The sequence below is a fragment of the Pogona vitticeps genome, chromosome 3 (assembly GCF_051106095.1).
Source record: "Pogona vitticeps strain Pit_001003342236 chromosome 3, PviZW2.1, whole genome shotgun sequence".
Classification (NCBI taxonomy): Eukaryota; Metazoa; Chordata; class Lepidosauria; order Squamata; family Agamidae; genus Pogona; species Pogona vitticeps.
In genome coordinates this window covers 255,018,701-255,044,703 of record NC_135785.1, presented here as the reverse complement: position 1 = coordinate 255,044,703, position 26,003 = coordinate 255,018,701, and the positions used below count along the sequence as shown (strand labels likewise).

The 26,003-nt window shown below is 44.0% G+C and overlaps 1 protein-coding gene across 1 annotated transcript in view; it reads right to left on the bottom strand.

The window, feature by feature from the left end:
• CTSC (cathepsin C) overlaps positions 1–24,162 on the bottom strand; it is a 31,798-nt gene extending 7,636 nt beyond the window's left edge. The window contains exons 1-5 of the mRNA XM_020778804.3: positions 23,847–24,162; positions 18,945–19,090; positions 11,063–11,229; positions 9,408–9,563; positions 5,064–5,179 (exon numbers count right to left, since the gene is read on the bottom strand). Coding sequence (XP_020634463.3) covers positions 5,064–5,179; positions 9,408–9,563; positions 11,063–11,229; positions 18,945–19,090; positions 23,847–24,039 — 778 coding nt within the window. The 5' untranslated portion in view covers positions 24,040–24,162. The remainder of the gene's footprint in view (positions 1–5,063; positions 5,180–9,407; positions 9,564–11,062; positions 11,230–18,944; positions 19,091–23,846) is intronic.
• Between the last annotated feature and the right edge of the window lie 1,841 nt (positions 24,163–26,003).

The window sequence follows — 26,003 nt, the reverse complement described above, 5'->3', positions numbered from 1 at the left end:
TTCCTCTTTTCCTGTTGCCTTCAACTCTTCCTACCATTATTGTGTTTTCTAGAGAATCCAGCCTTCTCAGGATGTGCCCAAAGGAAGACAGCCTCAGTTTCATGATTTTTGCTTCCAAAGATAGTTCAGGTTTGATTTGATCTAGGACCCCCTAAGGAAGTAATAGGATTATGGCCATCATTTACTACAGTGGCATGCAAAGTAAGGAGCTGGGAATGAGCAGCAAAAAGCCACCACTAGTCAGGAACTTTGGTGGAGTAACAAGGTAAAGTAACCATGTACACTTTTCCCAGTATATTTGCTTGCAATCTATTTTGCTTATCCTATATTTACATCACTAGACTTCCTTCCTTCGTATTTCAACTTTTCAAAAGTGCTTCATGTATTCAAAATGTAAACTGCTTAGAAAGAAGAAGCAGCCAGGAGGGTTGTGGGAGAAATGCTTCTTCCCTTTGTAACAACTTTTACACTGAAAAGATCACTCGGTCCCCTCTCCACTTGCCATTTTTTGAGAGAACTTTTAAACACAAAAGTTGAGCCTCTGAAGGCCATTTCATTCAATCTCTTTGTCATGCAAAGCCGTTTAATTCTACCACTGTCTCTAACAGATCCCAAGTATTTTGCCCATGGATTTGAAAGAAAGAAAGAGCAGTGTGATCTTGGAGGGGGCCTTCCGAAGCCAAACATCCTCTTTTCTCGTCAAAGCACATGTGGGTGGCCAGGAAGAAAGGCTTCCAGAAAAAGCATACAGCAGTTATTGCATCTGACTCTAACATTCTCACATAGGGGCTGTACTTACGGAAGTGTTTCATGCATGCTGGCCTCCAAGATAAAGGGGAAAAAATTAGGAATTAAACCAAATATATTTTTAAATATCTTCCAAGGATCTCTGAACTGCTGTATGTATTCCATCAGAATTTTCATAAGCATCCAAACCCTGGCACTGTCCTGGGTGTGCACCCCCCACATATACACAAAGTGAAGGAATTTAAGGCTACAGCTCTGAAAAGTTGCCTCTCTTTAGAGTGTGGATATCTGGCTGAATTCTGGGAGAAGGAGCAAGTTTGGGTCACTGCTATCGGACAGATTATACCTCCCCATACCAGCTCTCAGAAATATTAAGTTCCACAGGGGTGTGTGCTGCGGAACATATGTGCTGCAGAATCAACAGAAGGCTTTCTTTGCATCTGGTACCAGCCTATGTCTCTCCCCAATTTCCTTCTGCCACCAGCTTGAAAAAAAATACTCCTTTAGAGCGGCTTTTGGGGAGCCTGGAGGTAACTGACATGGGGAAATCTTTTTGGAACTGATTTATAGTCTTTAAATAATGCTGTTAATATATTACACTTTCAATTTTTAATTGGAACCTTTTTAATGATTTGTGAATTTTAAAGATTTTTTGTAGCTTGACAGGAAGAGAGGGAGAGACATCACCAGACATAAATGCTGAGAAGGCCAGGCTACAACAATGGATCAAAATGAAGAGAAAGTCCTTAGACCAGCTGTTCTCAGTATACTGTCGTTGTTTGGAAAATAAGAACTGTAATTGTTCAGTGATGAAGAATTGCTGGATAGTTCAGTGGCTTAGGCACCTGGCTACAGAGCCACCGCTTAGGACAGTGATGGTGAACCTATGGCACGCGTGCCACATCTTGCATGTGAAGCCCTTTCTTTTGGCACGCGAGTGAGTGGTCCACCCCCCCACCCTTGTGGAAACAAACTTTGAAGTGGCTGCAGCTGGGATTCCCCCTTTCTCTTCCTGTTCTGGGTCCTTCAATTTCCTGTCTGTCCCCATGATTCCCCCTTTAACTTCCTGTCCGACCCCATGATTCCCCCTTTAACTTCCTGTCCACCCCCATGATTCCCTCTGAAACTGCCACTTCCGGCCACCAGAACACCCAAAATGGCTGCCGGAGCACCCAAAATGGCCGCCGGAACATGGGAAAATATCGGAGAACGGTGAGTTTTGGGCCCATTTGGAACCCATTAAACGAAGTTTAATGCGTTCCAATGGGTTTCCCCGTTCTGCTTAACGATGTTTTCCCATAGCGAAGGTTAATCTGGAATGGATTAACCTCGCTATGTGGGGCACCACTGTACTTTCATGAGCACCAGAAGAGAATGCGTTAAACTGCTTGGAAGTTTTGGGACTTGGGAAATGTTTTTTTTTTTCAGACTACAACACCCAGCATCTCTTTTGGCCATGCTGACTGGGGATTCTGGAAATTCTAGGATAAACTATAATTTTCAAAGCTCTGAGGAAATTTCAGACTTCTCTCACCATCCAAACTACCTTGTCAACGGATCATATTCCACCAACTCATTTCCAGAAACAAACAAACCTGCCACACTAAGGGTTTTCTCATATCAACAAAATAAATTGCATGATGACATGTTTGATGGCTAACTAAGCAGCACTGACATGGACAGGCGGGGGTGGCATTAACGCCAGAGTTAACAGCAGCAATCTAAGATAATTTATGAATGCGATCGCTTTTCTATTCTTCCCCACAAATTCAATTGCAACCAAGTTTAAATTACATTAGAGATCTCATGCTCCGTGGACAAATAAGATCAGGGCACACCGCGAAGACTGATTAAAAGACACAAAGGAGTCTTCAAACGTGATGATTCAGGAAGTCAACTCTCTTCCTAACCAGCTTTATTTTCTACTAGAGGTCCCGAGGCTATTAGTTATGGTAATATGTAATAATTGCATGCTGTCAAGTTATTATGGTGACCCTCTTCAGAGTTTTCCAGGTTGACAAAACACACAGAACTGGTTCACCATTCCCTTGTTCTGGGGACATTCTGGGACTGTGCAGCTTGCCCAAGGCTACACAGGCTGGCTCTTTCCCTAGGAAGCATAATCGGGAATCAAACCCCCAACCTTTGACTCTGCTGAGCTATCCAGCCAGCTTTATGGTAAACCCAAGTGTTACAGTAACGTTGACATCACCTGTCCGTCACTGCTGAAGCTGTATGTCATCTGCTAATAGCGTGACGGAAGGTGGGACATAAGGGGTGGAGCTAGTGTATATAAGGGGAGTGAATTGTGTGAGTGCTTTAGATAGGGATTAGAGATAGGGACAAGATAGGGACATGATAGGGATTCGAGATAGGGCTGGTTAGGGACCAGATATTGTGAAGTAAGAACTGTGCTATCTAGTGAGGGTCTGTGAGAGAGTGTGTGTGAGTGTTACTTTATTATAGTGATTGCCTTATTATTTTTCTTCAAGTGATTTACCATTCCTTTTGTTGTACACAATAAACACAAGTTCTTTTATTTTAAAATCATACATTGGGAATGGTTGGTGGCAGCGTGAATTAAGTGTGAGTGAGTGTGAGGTAATAGCCCCTTTGTGACGTATGAGGAGGCCGTTACAATAAAACTGGTGTCCAGTGGCGGGATACGAGTAGTCCAGTAAAGCCTTGGCAGAAGTGATCAGAGCGAAGGTCTTCAGTTAGGGTCATCTGAAGTGGAGCGCATGGGTTACGTTCTAGGGCCTGACTCAAGGGGAGCAGAGCCTAGTAGAGGCGCGCTAAAACTTCAGAGTGAAAACTGAGTTTCCTTGTCCAGCTCTGGAGAGTCCATTTTGTGAGGGAGAGTGGCCCAAGGCAAAGGCTGTGGTGGTTTGGTCAGCGTGTCCAGAGTTTAGGGAAACTCTGAGGGGACATAGCAAAGACCAAGGGCAGCAAAGCTGAGGGATCTCCATTTAAAGCAGCAGAACCTAGGTTTAGGTAGAGCTGTGTTAATTTAAGAGTGGTGTCAGAGGCAAAATAATAAAGTAACCTTTGTTTGGCAAGAGGCCCAGCTTAAGGGGCAGAAGCCAAAGAAGCATAGTTACAGTTGCTAGCTGTGTGCTGGTGAAGGCTGCAACTATATATCACAGACCAATAGCACAGAAAAAAAGTGACTTTAAACAGAGGCTTGAAAATTGAGAGAAGAGCCTTTTGTGAATAAAATGCCCTTAACCCGTAGTAGAAAAACTGAACTTGAACCAAGATCTGCTGAGATGGCAGCTAGTTCAGATGAAGAGTTTAATGGAGGAGAGAAAAGATTTTCCTCAGCTCAAGAGGAAGAGTCCCCTAGAGAAGAGTTAACAGACCTCAGAAAGTTTGAGTTAGCGCAAGCACATGAATACAGAATGAAACAGCTAGAGATGGAGGAAAAAAGGAGACAGATTGAGGTAGAGAAAGAGAGAATGGACAGAGAGGCTGAAATAGAAAGGGAGAAGATTGCTCTAGAGAAAGAGCGTATGTCTTTTGAACTTGTGTGTGTGTGTGTGTGTGTTTAGTCGTTTAGTCGTGTCCGACTCTTCGTGACCCCATGGACCAGAGCACGCCAGGCCCCCCTTTTGAACTTAGGAGGCTAGAATTGTTAAATCAGAATAATAACAATAATAGAAACTCCAATTCAGAAGAAGGGCAGTTGTCAAAAGCAGATTTGAAGAAATTTCCTTCTTTTAAACAAGGAGACTCTCCAGAGGCATTTTTAACTCTTTTTGAAAGAGCGTGTGCTGATTTTTCTGTCAGAGAGTCGGAGAAAATGATAATTTTAAGATCTCAAATTAGTGGGTGTCTGGCTGAAGTCTATGCCGAAATACCAATCGAAATGATAAAAAATTATTCTGAATTTAAAAAGTTTTAATAGGCAAAACATCTTCGCATTGCGATGTTTTGGGAACAGCTGATCGGCGGTTCCAAAATGGCCGCCGGGCCAACAAAATGGCCACCCGCAGCATTTTCGTACCCTGCCCTCGCTTACCAGGTGGCGAAAATGGCAGCCAGATGGACGATTCCCCGCATAGCGGTGAGTTTTTCCCCAATAGGAACGCATTAAACGGAGTTTAATCCATTCTTATGGGGTTTTCCCCCTGCATAGCGACGAATCCGGATAGCGACGTTAATCCTGGAACGGATTAACGTCGCTATGCGGGGCACCACTGTATAACCAAAACTGTGCTGGTCAGACACAGGCAACTCAAGGGAGAAGTGTACTTATTTTTCTATTCAACACATTTTGCAGAATAAAAAGTGTTTTTGGAAAGGGTGTGCCATACCTTGGTTTCGCACTGGGCTGACGTAGTTGACTCCATTCACGTTCCTCCAGTCCCAGGATTTAGGGAGAATCGAAGCTTCATTAACTAGTTCTGCAGTCAGAGGAGCAGGCTTTGGCCTACAAACAACAACAACAACAACAACAACAACTTATACTCTGTATGTTGGAATCCATGCCAAGGACAAGAGGAACACTTAGAAGGAAGAGTTGTAATCTTTGGATTGCCTTTGCTTGTTCTTCTGTCCTTCTTTCATTTTTATTTCACCTCCCACAACTAAGACTCTCTGGCTAGAATCTTGTCACATCACATAATAATGGGCTCAAGTTACAGGAAGCCAGATTTTGGATGACTGTCAAGAAAAACTTCTTAACTGTTAAGAGTAGTGCGACAATGGAACCAATTACTTTGGGAGGTGGTGAGCACTCCAATGCTGGAGGCGTTCAAGGGAAAAGTGGACAACCCATCTGGCAGATCTGCTTTGATTTGGATTCCTGCACTGAGCAAGGGGTTGGACTCCATGGCCTTACAGGTACCTCCCAACTCCATTATTCTGTGATTCTATGATTTGCCCGGGGCAAGCCGGTAATCTGTGCTTCCGGCTGATCCCTGTATCCCCCGCTCCTGCTTTATTTCCAATTACAGTAAAAGGTCCATCCTTCCTGCCACTGAAACTTTTCTGTAGTCACATTCCAGAATCCTTCTACCTGACCCGACAAAACGGAATTCTCAAATGATGTTTAATATGCTGCGTCCCAGATCCTGCACCCTCTGCCATGTGAAATGTGCAAGAAGACAGCTGAGTATTTCATCAGAGAAATTTGTCTCCCACTTTTTTAGCAATCAATGTAACCTAGGCCGCTCCCTGGCCTGAGGCCCATCCCACCAATTCTCCATCTCCTCACATTTTCCTCAAAACAATCTTTTGAAGCAGGACAGGATGAGAGAGTGACCAGCCCAGGGTGACCCAGAAGCTTCAGGACTCAATGAAGAACAGATCTGGAATCTCAAAAACTTAGTCTTATCACTCTACGCTTAACACCACACCGGATGTGTCCCGTGTTCCTCTGCCTGGCATATTCCACCTAGCCTGGGAAGCAGAGACCCTTACCAACTTCAAATGACAAAAAAAATGCAGCTGAAGGTGGGGGGCATAGAGACCATGAGCGGGCTGGCATCATTAGAACCTGTAGCTCAGAGAACTTTTAGCTGCACAGAGAAAGCGTTAGTTTCCTTCTACATTTGAATGGACTCAGAAAAGACAGCATTGCTCTTCGGTTAGGTCTTTCCATGAACTTTGTGTTACTTCATTTAGTGTACATTTATTAATGCGAAGCACTTAGCCAATCTGTATAACCGGATTTAAACCATGACCAGTCATGGCTATTGAATTATCTGGAAATGTTGTGTTTCTATAAAAGATGTTGCTACAAGCCATTCCGTACATGGTTTTACCATGGAAAATGGTATACAAATGTGATGATGATTATAATGATGATGATGAAAGCTCATGTTCCAAGGCAGCCTGTTGAATATTTAAACCACCAGCTGGTGAGATTGCCTAGCAGCAGGTCCTACTGCTTTCATGTCCTGCTTGCAAGAAGCACTTGAGTGGCCGCTGTGTCATGTGTGGCACTGATCTGGATCGAGAATTGCATAGGTGTTTTGTGTTGTCAAGTTAGAACCGAGTTATAGCGATCCTAAGAGGGCTTTCAAGGTAAGCGAGATGTTTAAGGAATGGTTTTACCAGATCCACTCCCCCAGTCAGTTTCCATGGCTGAGCGGGAATTCGAACCCAGTTCTCCAAAGTCTTAGTCTGTTCCTCTATCCGCTATGCAACACAGGGAATCCACATTGGATCTACTGTTAGTCAGATCTAATAGAACCCGTCTAAGTGGTCTATTGACTAGATAGGCGGGATATAAATAAAATAATTAATTAATAATTATAATTAATTACATAGAGCAAAACCAGCCATTGCAAACATCCTACAACTATACTGACTTTGATTACTATGTTCTTTAAGGAACTTTTTCTTTTCAGAATGGAACAAAGACGGTTCCAAGATAGGAGATGAAAAACTAGATTTCACCCCGATTTAGAGGCTTAGTGAGGGCAGCTGGCCAGACAGTGCAGCCCCACTGCTTAGCACACGAATAGATGTGTCTGGAAGGAAAGAAGAAAAACTCGTGGATTTCTTTCCTTGTGGCGTTAAAATTCTACAACCATTGTAAACTCTCCACAAGTGCATGTGGGCACAGGATTTCTCGTTATGCCAAGGAAATAATAAAGTCACAGAAATCCTACACTGAGGAATATTTCTGCTTTGCCTTGCAATTCCTCAAGCAAGCACTTGCTTAGCAGAATAGCGGGGGGCATCTATCCTGCCGCTATCCTGATGCTATTTATACCAGATTCTCTTTCACATCCTATTTTCAAACCTTAACAGTGGGCCAGTATTGGGCTTTTCTGCAGTTTACCATAAAATTGTTTTTGGCAGCAGCTGCAATCCTACAGCAGACTACAGTGGTGCCTCACACAACGATGTTAATTGGTTCCAAAAAAATCAACGTTGTGTGAAACATCGTTCTGTGAAACACCATTTCACATAGGAATGCATTGAAAACCGGTTAATCCGTTCCAATTGGAACGGATTGCCATCGTTCAGTGAAAATCATAGGAAACATCGTTGAGTGAAACAATGTTTCCTATATTGGAATGTATTGAAGCCGACTCAATACATTTCAATGCCTTTGCGAAGTCCTTTTTCGCTCCTGTAAAAGTGTCTTACAATGTTTGGACGCTGTTTTAAATGATTGCAATGGTTAGTCCACCTCCTGAAACCTATGCAAACTGATTTTGGTGTTGTTCTGACACTTCGTTAATTTATGATGATTTTTTTGTTTTTTCTCCATAGGAAACCATTGGATGGTCTGTCTAATGGTTTCCAATGGAAAAAACCAAAAATCATCATAAATTAACGAAGTGTCAGAACAACACCAAAATCAGTTTGCATAGGTTTCAGGAGGTGGACTAACCATTGCAATCATTTAAAACAGCTTCCAAACATTGTAAGACACTTTTACAGGAGCGAAAAGGGAGATCGTTGTGTGAAAATCCCCCATAGGAAACATCGCTGTGTGAGGCAGCAAATTTAACAGAAAAAGGCATCGTTGTGTGAATTCATCGTTGTGCGAGGCACCACTGTACTGCTAAATTATACTTAATACTTCAGTCTTGTTGGCAAGGGGAAAGAAAGGAAACTCCATACCACTGCCTCTTTTGTAGGATGGGGTGGATTAGTGAATCATGGTTAATGAGGTCAAATTGAAAAATGTTTGTGCTTTAGATGCAAATATATGTCCAGTGGCAAATACATGTTGCATCTGGCAAAACATGCCACACTGTGTCTCTGCACAAACCCATCAAAATAATTCAATACAGGCACCAAAACAGCACGGCAGTGCGTGGTTTACAACCTGGCTCCTGATGCCCCCACCTCATGGCACAATGCAAAGATATGAAGAATTTTCAGTGCATTAAGAGCCTCATGGCGCGGTGGTTAAATTGCCATACTGCAAGCAAAACTGTGCTCATGTCCCAGGGTTCAATCCCAGGTAGCCGGCTCAAGGTTGACACAGCCTTCCATCCTTCCAAGATTGGTAAAATGAGTACCCAGAACACTACAGGAACGATAGCCTGCATAATTAACTTGTAAATTGCCCAGATAGTCTTTTAAGCACTCTAGGGCTGTATACAGTGGTGCCTCGCAAGACGATTGCCTCGCGGGACAATTAATCAGCAAGACAATTGGTTTTTGCGATCGCTGTTGCGCTTCACAAGATGATGTTTTCTATGGACGATTTTCGCAAGACAATTTTCCCCCATTGGAACGCATTAAATAGATTTCAATGCATTCCAATGGGGAACCACGTTTCGCAAGGTGATGTTTTCGCAAGACAGCGTTTTTTGCGAACGAATGAACATCATCTTGTGGGGCACCACTGTATAAGCCACACACCACTTTTTTTGTTCTCTATGATTTAGATTGCCTCGAATTTTCAAGCCTGTCCCCCAAGATTCCTCACCTCCAATATGAGAGGAAGGAAAGTTTTTTTTTTAAATCATCAAGGTCTCTACAATTTGCACAAAAGGCCCCTACAGAAGACCAGTGTGCTTTTTCTTTCTGCCGCCAAGCCCACACACACAAACAGCAAGCACAAAAGGACTGGCCAGTTAAGCAAAAAGAAACAAACAATCCGCCCCAGTCTCCTGATTTTTAAACGTCCGTGCAAAAAAGGCAGTGGCTACTGCAATTCTTGCCCCATCATGGCAGGCGTTTTTTACCTGGGCGCTCTGGATCTTGATCCACCTGCTCTCCGAACTAGGTCTTCCAGGGTGAGGGTTTCGTATTCCTTGTAGGCTGTGGCCTTCCATGATTTCTGGACAGCATTGATGGCTTTCACAAAGTCAAAGTTGTTCACATAGGGCTTCTGGAGACGTCTGAAGACAGGCAAGCGAGAATTTACAAAAGTCATAATGCCGCTTCAGCCAAGCACGGCTGTGCCAATTCAAAGCTTGCTCAAAACTATCCAAAATTCACCCCATCCTTGAAATTCTGGTGCAGCACCAAAGGGCTTTGTGATTAATACAGTGTCATCTTCTGTATTCCTAGGTTACAGAAGTGGTCCCCAACCTTGGGCCTCCAGATGTTCTTGAACTACAACTCCCAGAAGCCTTTGCCACCACCTCTGCTGGCCAGGATTTCTGGGAGTTGAAGTCCAAGAACATCTGGAGGCCCAAGGTTGGGGACCACTGCTAACAGCAGCATTAAACCCCTGCCCCAAGGAGTTTATAACTTTAGGGTCTTATACAGGAAGAATAACAGCATTATAGAGAACGGAAGCAGCGTGGCTTAAATTCAGCAGCTAGAATAGCTGAGAGATTTCAGTCAGCTTCCACGTCAGCAGCCTTCTTCTCCCTGGAAATGTTCAGATAGGGTGAACTACAAAACCTATCATCCCAGCCAACATGGCTGTTGGTGGCTGTGGATGATGGGAACTGTAACCCAACACATCAAGAGAGTGTCAGATGGGAGAAGAGAGGCGAAGGCTCTCCAGGTGTCCTTGGGCTGCAACTCTCAGTATTCATCGCCAGCTATACCGGCAGTGGTTGATGGGAGCTGTAGTCCAACAGTGAAGAAAAGAGTATGATCAGTATAATCAATATTATGTATGTCTCAATAAGTAAGTGAGACTCTGTGCTAGGCTTTATGACTAATGCTTTTTATATTGAGCTACTGTACATATTAGGTTCTGTATTCGTATCCAAGTCAAAAATAAATTAAAATGTTAAGATAATTAAGACTATTTTAGAACAGAAACAGGCTTACTTCAACAATGTTATTGTAGCCATTTGCTAGATATTTTTTCGTACATGTGGTGGGGCATAAATTGCATGCGTAGAAATGCCGTATTGATTGAATTTCCCCACAGTCACAGAAAAATTGTCCTGCATCCAAGTAGCTCCATTTTACTTGATTATTCTTTGGTCTTTCTGCTTTGCTTCCAAGCCTATTAAAGTAACTTCTAAATGGTCCAGCTAGATCTTGTCCTGCTGGACATATTAAGGTTGTTGTAGCAAACTCATCAAGGTTGAGGAAAGAGAATAAAAGAAACTACAGGATGTAACCTAGTGACAGAAAAATTCTGTGTTTCATTAGAAAAAAAGCAAACTATGTAATTTGTCTCTTCCTGTACATCTGTGCCTCTGTGTCTGAGACCCAGAACTTAAGTCCATTTCATGCATGATCTTATAATTTCCAAATAAACAAGACCTGTTGGAAAACAGGTTTGTTTTCTGATTCTCACACCTTCACGAGTTTACATATACATAATGTACCGCCCGTAGGTGCCCTGCAGGCAGAAAGTCTCTGGATCCTGGTGACATTACTACACAAGTGTGGGTGAAATAGAGAATTCGCTTGAGAGCCTGTCACTCACTTTCCATAGGATCTCTCGAGAGGCAGCTGGTTTACACGGACTCCAGAGTCTGAAGGCGCGATCTTCTGTCCTGTGAAACAAGCCCAGTTATGGCCTAACACGTCATGAACCCATCCTGGTAGAGTCTCATGACAGTAACTGGTTACGTTGGACCCTTCCTTTTTATACTGGGGAGGATAAGAGAGAGAGAGAGAGAGAGAGAGAGAGAGAGAGAGAGAGAGAGAGAGAGAGAGAGAGAGAGAGAGAGAGAGAGAGAGAATGTCTGTCAGATCTGATGGAGTTCACAGGTGCTCAAGCACACAGACGACCACGAAAGCTCCCCGATTCAACCCACAGCATCATCCACTGGAGCTGGGAAAAATCAGAACTTCGAAATGTTGTATTAGCCTGAACCCATTAATTTAAATTTGACCCAACTCTGGGAGGCAGTGGAGGACAGGAGGGCCTGGCGTGCTCTGGTCCATGGGGTCACGAAGAGTTGGACATGACTTGACTAAATAACATTACAGTGGTGCCTCGCTTAACGAGCGCACTGTATAACGACGAATCCGCATAGCAATCCCGTTTTTGGGGTCGCTAATGCGGAGGCATAGCGTCGGCCCCAATGGGCAAAACTCGCATAGCGAAGATCGGTAAGCGTTTCGCTTACCGATCTTCGCTTTGCAACGCCCGCAGATCAGCTGTTCGGCAGTTTCAAAATGGCTGCCGGACGCCCAAAATGGCCGAGCGCAGCGTTTTCGCGCCCTCCCCTCGCTTACCGAGGGCGCGAAAATGGCTGCCGGACCCTGGAAACTTCGCTAAACGGTGAGTTTTGTGCCCATTTGGAACTTCCCCGTTCCGTTTAGCGAAGTTTTCACATAGCGAAGGTTAATCCGGAACGGATTAACCTCACTATGCGGGCCACCACTGTAATTAAAAAAAACAAACAACAACACCATTAAGATGGTCTCATTCATTGACCCCGAAGCTCTCTTCACCTCTTCTTTTTTCTTCTTCTTTAGCCTACCTGGAAGTTGGATATTGTGAAAGTTCAGAAATTTTAATTGAGCCATTGACTTATTCATTTAACATTAAACTTATTCACTGAACATTAAACATTAAATAATTAAAACACCACTCACAATGACTTACACTGTACTTAGTTCAGAGTAGTGAACTGCCACTAGATGAGTGGGGCAGAAATCTGACAGACTAGACAGATTTGAGGAGAGGCATGGGTCATTTTTTAAAAAAAATATATGTAAAGTTATAACACCTATTTTTATTTGCACATAGTTAAGCTGAGCTCACTGAAATTGTTGCTTATTTCCTAAATTTATAAAAGCTTCAACTTCAGTGCTTCAAATGTAAAATGAAATGATCGGAGAAGGCCCGTTTCAAGAGGCGCATGAGATTTTTACATTTCTTAAAACGGGGGACCCTGCGATGTGTCCCATCATGTCAGCTGGTGAATACATAAGGCAGGGATTTCTCTGTAGCAATTCCTGAACTGTGGAACTCCCTTCCAAAGGAAGCCCATCTGTGAAGGGCAGCCAAAACTACCAAAACCCAAGAAGCTTTTGGTCTTTAAAAGTGACTTTGAACATTGTTTTTCATCTGCTTTTAAAGAACATTTCATCTCTTTTATTTCACCCCCATCATTCTGGGTGGCCTTGAGAGGAGAAAAATTGATCAATAAATATGTATTTAATATCCAATAAATACATAAAAGTTGAGAAACCCTGTTTCCAGTCAAGACATGAATGAGCAAGTAAAGAATAGCCATTTCTCCTCTACCGCTTCCAAGGGTTATACGTAGACAGATGCCAGGTGCAATTACAAATCATTTTGAAGAAGCAGCCACCATGTGCTGTTCGTGCTTCAAGTTATTAAAAAAAGGAGGGAGCTTCTATTGCCAACCTCATCATTCATCACGCTTGGGACCAGCAGGCAAAGAAAAGGGCCGAAGGCAGAGAAGAGAGGAGCTGTCGCATTTGATGTGGTTGCTTTCATGGTATGAAGTCCCAGGACGCCATTCCAAATGCACCACAGTTGATTGTGGCTCCAGTTTACAATTGTGAGCCTCCAGTGCCCCTTTAATGGCGGCCCTTGTCCTGCCTTTATCTGCTGTATACAGAAGAGGTCCCCAACCGCCGGTCCGCGGCCCGGTGCCGGTCCGTGGCCTGAGCCGGACTGGGCCGCGGAGACAGACCTCCCCCTCCACGCACTCCCCCCTGCATAGCCCATTTGTGCCTGCAAATGAACAGAACCACACGAGCGCTGTGCCACCATTTTCGCATGAAGCGCCCACCGCTCCTTTGCGCAAGTGCACGAATGCCTTCGCACATGCACATGCGTGCAGGGGGTGCCCTGCCTTCCCAGCCCGCTGGTTTATAGGATGCACTACAATGCATGGATTCAGGCATTCACAGCTAATTGTGAAGCATATCTCCCACATTCCTGATAAGGGTGGGCAGAGGGCAATATAAACGACGTGTGGGTGAGTTTTGGACAATGGCTTACATTATTTTCCTTGCAATAAAACTAATTTTAAAAGCTTCAAATAGGGGGGAAATAGCTAGCTTCTCATGAGATTGGGGCATGTGAGCCAATGGTGAAGCACATGAGATCCTCTGCACAAAACTATGGATGAGGCCCCATGTGGAAAAGTTACTCTTTTGGATTACAACTCCCCAAATCCACCAGCCGTTCTAGTTGGGAGACTTACGGGAGCCCTAGTCCAAACGAAGTAGCTTTTCTGGACTCCAAGATGCAGTTCAAACCTCTGCCCTTTTGCCTCACATGGAGGAGATAAGGGTTATCTCGACATTCAGTTGGTAGCTAGCACTGTCTCCAGGCCTCGCCTCTCATCCCAGTAAAGAACTTGCAAATTGTCTTCTATCTGTCACCTATCATCATTAAGTCCCTAAAGATAATGGTAGGCGCCCAAGAAAGATAGAAACAGGACTATCACGAAAGCTTAAGCTGTACTTTGACCGAGCTCCTAACAAATATGCTTGGACCTGAAAAAAACACTGAAGAGAAGAACAACTATCAGTTTTCACTACAGTTCCCAAGGTTTGGATCTTAATAGACCACGACACCTTCTAACTTTCTGGGTGGAAAAAAAACCTTTAATGGTATATTTTAATGGGTTTCAGCTCTTTCCGATTGTTTCTTTTTCTTTCTTTTTTTTTAAAGAAGAAGCTGGCTCAAATTTAAACAATTACAAGAAGCTGATGCTCGACACCATCTTTCGAAATAGCAGCTGTGGTCCTTCACTGCAAATGCTGAGTTCAATGCAGGTTTCCGAAGCAAAAAAGATCGCAGGAATACAGGAACACCTCATCTCAATACTGCCTAAACATGGTGCCCAAAACTTAATACAGTAGTGGGAAGCTGTGAGAGTACTGGGAATATAAATTCCCATCATTTCTGATCAATGATGAGGCATGAAACAGTAGTTATTCAACAGCTAAAAAAAGGCCAAATGTTCCCCATGTTCTCTGCCATACAAAAATCATCGCAAGCACTCTGATCTAGCCTGCAGTCTTGTACAGTGGGGTCTCTACTTAAGAACGTCTCTACTTAAGAACAATCCAACTTAAGAACACCTCCATTTGCTAAATTTTGCTTCTACTTGAGAACAGAAATCCAAGATAAGAAGAGGAAAAAAACCCTTTCCTGCTCTTTTTTTAACCTTAGGTCATCTTAGGTTAAAAAAAAATTCTCCCCCTAGTGGTAGAGTACGTATTAACCAGCTTTGCATTAGTTCCTATGGGAACTAATGCTTCAATGTACGAACGCACCTCTACATAACAAAAAAACAGCCAGAACGGATTAATTGGTTTTCAGTCCATTCCTATGGGAAATTTTGCTTCAACTTAAGAATGTTTCAACTTAAGAACACCATTCCAAAACGGATTAAGTTCTTAAGTAAAGGTTCCACTGTAGTTTCTATGGACGGAAAAGAGCAGATACGGATTAAATGGTTTTCAATGCATTCCTATGGGAAATGCAGATTCAACATAAGAACTTTTCAACTTGAGAACCACCTTCCAATACGGATTAAGTTCTTAAGTAGAGACCCCACTGTAGATGTGAACCTGGGCTTTCCTGCATTCTTCAATTGTTAAGACCTTTAATTGCTCAAATGCTGCAATTCAGTCAGTGCTCGTGTTATAAATATTTATGTCTTTTTTCCAAACCCTTCCTCCCATTTTTTCCTTTGCATCTTAGGAGGGGAAAAACACACAACTGTACAAAACAACTAGCCCTTGCGCCTGGAATGAGCTGGACTCTTAGCTGTCTCTGTAAGTTTCTAGACTCAAATGCAAGGATTATTCTGACCAGACCATTTTTGAATCATCAGGTGGGCACCGGCTGGATAGCTTACTGGTTTAGGTAGCCAGTTGTCGAGCCAGAGTTTGGGAGTTTACTTTCCCCACTGTGCCTCCTTGTGAGTAAAACCAACCTATGTAATCACAGGCGAGCTGCACAGGCCCAGAAAGGAATGGTAAAACCACATTTGAGTATTCTCTACCTGGAAAACTTTGAAAAAGGCTACCATAAGTCAGAACTGACTTGATGGTACATGATTATTTTATTTAGTGGGTGGAAGGGTGGGGTTCAGATTGAGCAAGGGAAAAAGAAGTTGAGCAATTTAAGAAAAACAGAAGTGAATCTTAAATCAGCAAAATAAAGCACTTGTTCAACTACAATAGAATGTGATGAATACCAAAGCAAATTTTGCTTCTATTTTCTGGGTCTTGCCATGCTGAGACTCTCCAACAAGATTCCCCCCCCCCCAGCAGTCTGAGTTCTCTGCTTCATACTGTACCAAGAGCCCAGTCCTATTCCACACATCCACCCCCCCTTTCCCAGTTTTTGCTTGCCGTTCTGCCCAGAAGATTGTCAAATCCTGCACTTTAATGCCCTTCCTCTCAATTCTGAGCAAGAAAGATGCCTTTCTCTGCAAGATCTGTAACAATCCTTTGGAGCTTGGTTTTCCTTCCAGGGGAAAAATAATAATAATTTCAAAAAATCCTATATTTCCAAGGAGGGGAAAGATCTCATGCCATGAAATTTCATTGCAAGGATAAAAGACTTTTTTTTCATCCTCTATATCTCTCCAAAAGCAAGAAGCTGCGAGACTCGCATCTATTTACGCTGCAAATTAGTAGAGCTCGGTGGTATAGTGTTTTGGTGTTAATGTTATTAGATGCAGAACCTACAATAAAATAGTGCAGTGTGGGTGCTTCGCTGTTAACTACTAGCATCCTATTCCACCTCCTCCACATGCATTGGCAAAAACAAGACAGTATAAAGGAAGCCCCAAAATCTAAACTGCATAATGTCTGTCTTGCAAAACCAGAAAGCAACAACACCCTTTGACTCAAAGAGTGAAGGCTCCGTTTTTGACCAGCTGGACCTTCAGGATCACTTGACCCTTCCAAAGTCATCAAGAGTTCTCTAAGGGAACGATCAGATTACAGACACATCGAAACACTTCCGCGACAGGCCGAGACTTTGCACTAGTTGCACTAGATCACGAGTTGCAACTTTCAGAGAGTCGTCCACACCATTCTTAGAAACCACAAAAGGCAAACAGGAGCTTACTCATCAAATGGGACTGCGAGCAGAAGAGAACTCAACCGCTAGAGGAAATTTTCCTGGTCTGCCCTAAGAGCCACTTTTACGGTGGAGAACGCCCATTTCAGAATGGTAGTGGGCTTTTTTAACAACAGCTCTTTCCAGATCTGAGTCAATCTGCTAAGGCTCCGATTACACCAAATTTCAGAGGGAAAAAGACAGTTCCCAAAGACACAAGGATTGTTATCTTTTTTTAAAAAAAATCTTAGTGTGCCTGGTTAAGAGCTTTCTTGGATATAGGCAGGGAGATTTTTATCTCAACGTCTCTGCACATTATTCTGACCATTGTGTAATATACGGATGCCCTACTGTGCGCATCAAAAACTAAGAAATGTTATATTTTTACACCAGTTCCTCAGCCAGCGCAGCTAGTTTCAAGGTTGGATGTGTATACATGCACACTGAAGCTTGCCGGGATTCATCACCGGGATATGGAGTACAATTAACAAAATAAATAAATAAACACAGGTAGGTAAATGTTATCCTTTAGGCCTGTATTCGAAATGGAGGGAGGACATGTTTAATGGCCTTCCTCAAGCCTGAGCTCATGACACAGACTACAACTCACATCATTCTAGTTGCCAACAGAAATGGTGGTCTTCAGCTCAGGAAGTCTGGTTAAGAGGTGACAGATTAGGGGAGGAAGATGGGGTGAGCTGAAGGGAGCACGAAGGGGTCAGCTGACAGCCGGAAGAGGATGGTGGTTGGAGGGACGAACTGATGAGGTTACTTATTCTAATCACACTCATCTCAAGACTTCAGTTTACTGTGAATTTGTTCTTCTTGTTCCTCCCACACATGCTTTGTGGTTAACAGTTGGCAAAACCTCTGCTTCAAGAGTTCAAACAAATGCAAACAAGAACATCCAATGAAATCTAATATATAATTTGCAAAGTTTCTGCACCTACAGAGACAGAATGAAGACGTTCTGCTTCACTAATGGTTAACTCGGGCATTACAAATTGGTGTCGATTCACCACGTATAGAAGGAAGAGTTCTCTACATCCACCCACTCCCCTCACTGACTCCCATTTCCAGTTTCACTACCCTCTCCTACACAAGGGAGGACAAGGAGAAAGAATAGAAAACTTGACAGGCACTGAACTTTACTGCCTTTCTTAATAGTAATAACTACATGCCATCAAGTCAATTCTGACTTAGGGAGACTCTTTCCAGGGTTTTCTATACAGTGGTGCCTCGCTTAATGACAATAATCCGTTCCAGGAAAATTGCTGTTAAGCGAAAGCATTGTAAAGCGGAATTAAAAAGCCCATTGAAACGCATTGAAAACCCTTCAATGCGTGCCAATGGGCTGAAAACTCACCGTCCAGCGAAGATCCTCCACATGGCGGCCATTTTTGGTACCTGTATAGCGAGGAATCCATCCCCAAGCACAGCGGGGAGCCATTTTAAGCACCCGGTGGCCATTCTGAAAACCTGATGATCAGCTGTTTTTGATCGTCGTAAAGTGAAAATTGGTTCCAGAAGCAGGGAACCGATCATCGCTAAGCGAAATTCCCCCATTTAAAACATCGTTTTGCGATCGCAAAAACATCGTCATAAAGCGGATTTGTTGTAATGCGGGGCAATCGTTAAGTGGGGCACAACTGTATAGAGAATACAGACATGTGGTTTATACCATTCCCATCTTCTGGGGGCATCCTGGGACTCTGCAGCTTGTCCAAAGCCATGCAGGCTGGATCTTCTCCTGAGAGGAACTGTGGGGAATTGAACACTCAGATTAACCTCCACTGGCACCAGCTAGCATGGCCTATGGCAGTGCCAGTGGGGACAGGAGCTGTGATCCAGTGCATCTAAAAAGCAGCAGCTGGAGGAAGGTTACTGCAATTCTGTTCAATCCTTCATGGCTAACCCATGAAGTCATCAGATTAAATCACCAGAACCACCAAATCAGGAACTGCATGGTGAGTAATTTATTATCCAATCAAATTGTTCCCCTCCCCCATACTCTAAAGATTAAATGCCAATTATTTATGTATTGCTCTTGATCATTTACCTAGATTTTTAATAAGAACAACTAAATATTTTAGAAGATGAAGCACCAACTGCTACTTGGCCCACTCTTCAAATACAACTGACAACAATACTGTATCTTTTTATTATTCCATAGGGGAAAAGACAAATCAACCTACTCAAGCAATACAGCAGCAATTCAAAGCCTCTATTTTAATCCCACCACGTTGTGGAGGAAACATGACAAGGAATGGGAAGTGGAAGTAGGAACACTTACCTTAAAAAACGCAAACCACTTGTAGTTGTTCAACACAACTTCAAAACCTTGGTTGTAAATTATCGTGAAGAAGCCATAGTTCCCTTGACTGTCCTGAGCAATGTCAACCTTCTGAAGGCTCACGATGACTTCTTTTTCCACAGGACCTAAAGAGAAGGCATAAAGTGAATGTTCATCCATAGGAGGTCAAGCACTCAATGTAGCAAGAAGAGCAGTAGCCGTGGCAATGTGTGTTAAAAAAAAAACTGGACACAGAACCAGTTCTGTATTCTCAGAAGGATGGAAGGCTGAGTCAACCTTGAGCCAGCTACCCGACACTGTTGGGATTGAACTCAGACCATGAATAGAGTCTCGACTGCAGTACTGCAGTCAAACCACTTTACTCACAGGGATTTGGCCCTAGGAAGATGAGATGCAGCCTAACCCTCTAAAGCTCTTTCCTTGAAATCAGTAGGCTTTAAAAGTACTTCACTAAGGTTTGCTCATTGAATAAAAAAGAATGTGCGCTTGTCCATCAGTTAGAGCCATAACTCCAGGCTGAGCACATTCCATAGTATTAAAAAGGCAACAGCAATTGGAAATGAGCATTTCAATCAATCCGTCGTCATCAACATTTCCAACTGGGCTCAGGTAAAGCCGGTGAAAAGAATATAGGAAGGTCTTTCCCTTGAAATCAAAACATGCTGGGCAAAATACCAAATCAGAGTAAAAATACTGTATTTTTCCACATATAAGACTATACTTTTGTCTAAAATCTTTAAAAATTGAGGGTCGTCTTATACACGGATGTAAGCTGAGGAGAGAACAAAAACAAGTGGAGGGGAAAACAGGGATCAAAGTGATCCTGCAGTGCTTTGATCCCTTTCCCCCTGCACTTGCTAAGCCCCACTTAGATTTCTTAATTTTGGATTAGAAAAGTGGGGGCGTCTTATACATGGAAATACGGTAAATCCACAACTGTCCTTAGGTATTTTGTCTGTCTTCAAGGAACAGTTACATCACATCCAATACACAGGAGTGTGGGACAGTGGAAAAAACGAGCAAAGAAAGAGACTGATGAAAAAGTAATGTGAATAAGGCTGGAAGGTGTAGCTTGTTTTATTTTCCTAACACTCAAGAATGGATTCGCCTCCAGATTTCAGAAGGGCACCCTCTAAATTTTGGCACCCTCAGCTGCCCAGGCTTAAATTTTATGACCTCACAGACAAGCCCAAAAGATATTTCTTGTTCTGCTACTTAAAACTACTAGAGGCTGAAAAAAGAATTTATTGTTTTTACATGACTGACTTCCTGACAATTCTCATGTGACACCCTGGAGGTGGGGAAATTCCAGGGCTGCTTTCTTAGCATTCTCTTCTAAACCCGTGACTGGAAGGGAAAAAGCAAAGTGCAAGTATTTTTTAAGGAAGTCACAGAGAAGAATCAGAGCATGTTAAACCAAACCACCACTGCTTCCATCCATATAAACACTCCTTTCCCTCTACTTCCCCCTTTTGCATTTCAGACTCAGCAGCCAACATCTGGAAGAACCCTCAAGAAGTGGTTCCCAACTTTGGGTCCCCAGATGTGCTTGGAGTAAAACTCTCAGAATCCTTCACTACTAGCTGTGCTGGTAAAGTCTTCTGGGAGCTGTAGTCCAAGAAGAACCGGTGCAAAAATCCGAAACTCCCCAAATGAACTAGATCTGCCCTAAAACTCTTCACTGCTGGCTACTGATGGAGGAGGCTGCAGTTCAGAAAGATCTGGGAAAGCCGGAAGCCCCTGCTCCATGCAAACAGGAGCGTGCGGATCAGAGAAAGGGATAGCCATACATTCGACTCAACGAACCCACCAAGATGTTTGTCTGCTAAACTCCATCAGAGGTTTATTGCTAACAAAGCTCTTATGCCACACCATGTATTTTGCTTTCCATTTTGGTTTGGTTTGACTGCAGAGATGCATGCACAGACTAACACAGCTACTTCTTTAAAAGCTGTGTTCCAGGCAGTGGCCTATATGGGGGAAAATTTATTGGTCATGAGTTTTCCCAGCCTTGCAGTATTGTAATAGAGGCCAAGTTTCCCCCATTAATCCTCTGTTCTATTTGGAACTGGATGAGATTACACTCCCATTGGGGGGAGGGGAAACCAGATGTGTAGCTTGGGGGTGCTCCTGGATTTATCTCCAAACCTAGATGCCCCGGGGTCTTATTTATTTAAGCTTATATGCCGCCTATTTAGACATAGTCTACTCTGGGCGGCTCACAAAACGCAGAATAAAAACTATTAATATGAAATAACAATGTTATTGGTGGGTGGTTCCTGACAATGGGTTCCCAGATGTTATTGGACTACAACTCCCAGAAATCTTAGCCAGCACATCTAGTGAGTGAAGGCTTCTGGGAGTTGCAGAAGGAAATTCTCATGCATTCAATTGAGATTTCAGAAGGATGGAACAGACCTGGAAGATTTGTTTTACTGTTTTAGAAAAAAAGAGAGAAGCTTCTAAAGGTGATTTGGAGAGAAAGTTCTGAGATAGGCTTCATTCACGGATGCCAGAGTACGTCAAAAGGTTTAAATAAAGACCCAGGATTCTTGCATACAGTATCTATACCAATTAGTTACAGTAGCTGATTCACAAAAATATACACAAAAATACAAGCCACTTTCTGGCTCAATAGGTTTACATTTCAAATACAGTGGTGCCTCACATAGCGATCGCTCCGCCTAGTGACGAAATCACTTTGCGATGGACTTTTCGCCATCGCAAAAGCGATCGCTTTGCGATAGTCCCTATGGGGTGTTTTCGCTTTGTGATGATCGCAGGGAAGCAATCATCGCAAAGCAACCCTTTTTGCACAACTGATAGGTGGTTTCAAAATGGCCACTGGCTGTTTTCAGGGACGGATTCCTTGTTTTAGAGGCACCGAAAATGGCAGCGCTATGGAGGATCTTTGCTTAAAGGTGAGTTTTAAGCCCATAGGAACACATTAATCGAGTTTTAATGTGTTTCTATGGGCTTTTTTATTTCGCTTAGCGATGTTATCGCTTAGCAGCGATTTTTTCTGCACGAATTAACATCACTAAGCGAGGCACCACTGTATACCTTATGCTAGACAAACTACTCTAGCTGGGCCGGTTGTGGGCCAACAACATTGTCTTCTCTTCTACTGGGACAAAACAAGATCACCTCTGGTGCAAGAGGACCACAAAACAGCAAGCCAGCTCTAGCTGATGTGTGATCTGTATGGCATGAAGATATTTGCATGCAGCCAAATGCAGAATAAAAAAAAGAAATCACAAGAGAAACACATGCTTTAATAGGCCTGGCTTTGACATTTACCATATGTCATGTGCAAAACAAGCAAAATGAACCGGAACCTGCAATTAGAATAGCTGCTTATCACATCTATAATATGCAAATAGAATTCACTACAAATTTCTGGATCTGATAAAATTGCAATAATAGTAATAAAAGAAGAAAAAGGAGGAGGAGGGAAAAGAGGGCAGCATGGTGTGGTTAAAGCACTGGACTGGGACTTGGGAAAACCACCCAAGAACCTTCTGAGTCACATGGGGGACCATGGGAAAATTACTCTTTCCACCTGGCCTACGTCACAGGGCTGTTCTGAGAACAAAATTGAGGACAGCCAAGGATGTTAGGCATACCTGCAGTAGCTTCAGAAAAAGTGGTGCCTATAAATCTGAACTAAGAAATGAATAAAAGAAATAAAAAGCTAGAGCCATGTCTATTAAGCACAAGACCGAAACATGCCTTCACAAACCGAGGCTGCAGAGGCAAAGCACCCAGCCCATGCAAGGCTGATAAAGAGTTGGTTTTAAATAGACTTTGAACCAGATTGAGAAAAGCAAACCGTTGTTTTTCTAGGGAGGCTGATTGAGAGAAAAGATTAGAATCTATCCGAATTTATCGACCTTTTAAGCCCTAATAAATTCAACACACTTTTAAAAAAATCCATGCAAAACTTTATCTTAAAATGTGCTTCCTTTTTTGGCTAGATCACATGTTATTTACCTACACCCCCCAGCCACCCCCCTTTTCCCCGTTGAAGCCTCTGCAATTAACCCTTTCTTAGAATTTGAAAACAGAGAGTCCGAAGTGACATTTGTTGTCACCGGGACTGTCTAGCTTGGAAAAGACAAGAGATGGGGGGAAATCACTTCTGGGACTACAACGACCAGAATCCCCTGCTCAGAGTGAGTGAGTGAGTGAGTGAGTGTGTGTGTGTGTGTGAGAGAGAGAGAGAGAGAGAGAGAGAGAGAGAGAGAGACTGTCTAGCTTGGAAAAGACAAGAGATGGGGGGGTCACTTCTGGGACTACAACGACCAGAATCCCCTGCTCAGAGAGAGAGAGAGAGAGAGGGAGAGAGAGAGAGAGAGAGAGAGAGAGAGAGAGAGAGAGACTGTCTAGCTTGGAAAAGACAAGATATGGGGAAAATCACTTCTGGGACTACAACACCCAGAATCCCCTGCTCTCTCTGTTTTTGTGTGTGTGTTTGTGTGTGTGTATGCGTGCGCGCGTTTAGCCTAAAGTAACTTTTCCAAATTCTGGAAAAGAGAGGAGGGGGTTGCTCCTAATAAGGCGGCTACAATCCTCTGCCCGGCTACGTAGATTTGCCCGCCCCCCAGATGTTCTTGGACTACAACTCCCAGAAATCCTGGCCAGTCATAGCTCGGGGGTGAAGGCTTCTGGGAGTTGGAGTCCAAGGACACTGGGAAGGGTTGGGAACCAGTACAAGGAAACCCACTGGGATTGCCTTCCCAGGCCTGGCGGGGTGCAATCCAGGTCGGAGTCGAAAACTGAAAGAGAAAAATCTTATTATTTTGTGATTTTAAAAAGGATCAGGCGCACGTGCGCGCGCACACACACACGCACGCCCCCTCGCTCGCCCACCCCACTTACCCACGTCGGTGCAGTTGATGTGGCGGTTCGGGGCTCCCCGGCCTTGGCCCACTTGGAACTTCCAGGTGCCCAGCAGGTCTTCAAACGTGCAGTTGGCCGGCGTGTCGGCCCCGATCCGCCGGCCCTGGAGGAGGAGGAGGCAGAGGCAGAAGACCACCGGCCCGGGGGACAGGCGCTGCGCCCAAGTCCGCATAGCTGCGCACAGGGAGGGGATCCCCAAAAACGCCTGGCGCCGGAGGAGAGGAGAGGAAAGGAGGGGGCGAGAGAGAAAGAGAAAGAGCCCTCGGGCGACCGGCTTAAAATCCGCCCCCGGAACAACGGGGCCCGGGCGCAGGACCGCCCTCGCGTGTCACGTGTGAAAAGGGCAGGCTTGCTTGCTTGCTTGCTGGGGTTTCCCTCTCCGACCCGCTGCGCGAAGGGAACACCGCGCAGTGCCTTCTTCTCCCCCCTCCCCGGCTGCCTCCTCTTGTTTTCTTGCGATCCCGGCGGGTCTACTCGGGAGTCAAGGGGCGCTGTGCTGGGTTTCCGGACACCGCCACCCCCTCCCCTCAGCAAGGCATACGTGCTTAATTAAGGATTATGTGCAAATCTTCTCTTGGCTCCCTTGCTTAGTTAAGCATTTACTCCTGTTGCATCCGAATTTGCATCCGACTTATGGCGACGCCAGTAGGGTCTCCAAGGCCTGCGAGATATTTAAGGAACGGCTTGAACATTTTTCTTCCCCCCCACACTTGAGTTTCCCTGGTCAAGTGGGATTTGAATTCAGGACCTCCTGCCTCATAGTCCAATCAGTCGCACCACACGGGTTGGCTAAGTAACTGTTGTTCATGCCACTCTTGGAATGATTCATGAAACTCCCAGAGTGCAGTGGAAAGGGAAGGAACAAAGTGTAAACAACAACAACAACAACAACAACAACAACAACCATCCTTTTATTCACATAAATTGCATGCAATGCGTGTCGAGCCCTTAAGGTATTTTGTCTGCAGCAATGCCCATTAACTCCCAGCGCAATGTACGTCTCCCCAGTAAAGGAATAGGGCACCATCTTGTGTTGCTTCTTCCCATGTTCTTTCTTACTCTTCAGGGTGATCCGGATTCAAGACAGAGAGTGAATTATCATTTATTTATTCTTTGCATTTTTATCTCACCTTTCCTCTGGTGTACATGGTGGCGGGCTCCCAACTTTGCCTGCACAACAAACCTGTGAAGTCCATCAGGCTGAGGCACTATTGCTGGACCCCACTTGGTAGGTTCCGTGACTGAACGGGAGGATCTGCACCCGGGTCTTCTGCTCTGTAGCCCTAAACTCTGCCCATTCCATGAAACAGATTAAAGGATAGAGTTCATTGCCACAAGACAGGCTGACGCTCATCCACTTGAATTGTTTTAAAAGGGCATTTGACAAATGTGTGGAAGACCGTTCTCAAATCAAGATGGCTGTCAAGAGAGCCCTAAAAGCACCATTTTACCTCATGAGATGGATTGACTCCTTCAAGGAAGCTTTAATGTATCTTTTACATGAACGGAGGGAAGACTAAACCTCAGCCACAGAGTGCATATCCTCCACATTACTCTGCTGTGAGAACTGATGAGCATTCCTTCTGCCTCACCATTAGTTATACAGTCGTGCCTCGCTAGACAGTTACCCCGCATGACCGTTTTTTTCGCTAGACATTGGCTTTTTGCAATCGCTATAGCGATTTGCGAAACAGTGATTCCTATGGGGGAATTTAGCTGGACAATGCTTGGTCCCTGCTTCGCAAACCGATTTTCGCTAGACGACGATTTTGACAGCTCCCTCCGTGCTCGCAAACAGGTGTTTTTGGGACCTAAGCTTCGCAAGACAGCGATTTAAAAAGCTGATTGGCGGTTCGCAAAGCAGCTTTCCTATGGCCGATCTTCGCTAGACAACGACGATTCTTCCCCATTGGAACACACTAAACAGGTTTCAATGCATTCCAATGGGGAAATGCTTTTCGCTAGACAATGATTTCGCTAAACAGCGATTTCAGTGGAACGGATTATCATCGTCTAGCGAGGCACCACTGTATCTATTTCTGTAGTCAGCATCACCTATGCCTTGTCTATCTGGCGATCTCATTTCCATTAAACAATCCCCTACTTCTGCTTCCATAAAGTTGCTTGCTTGTGAAG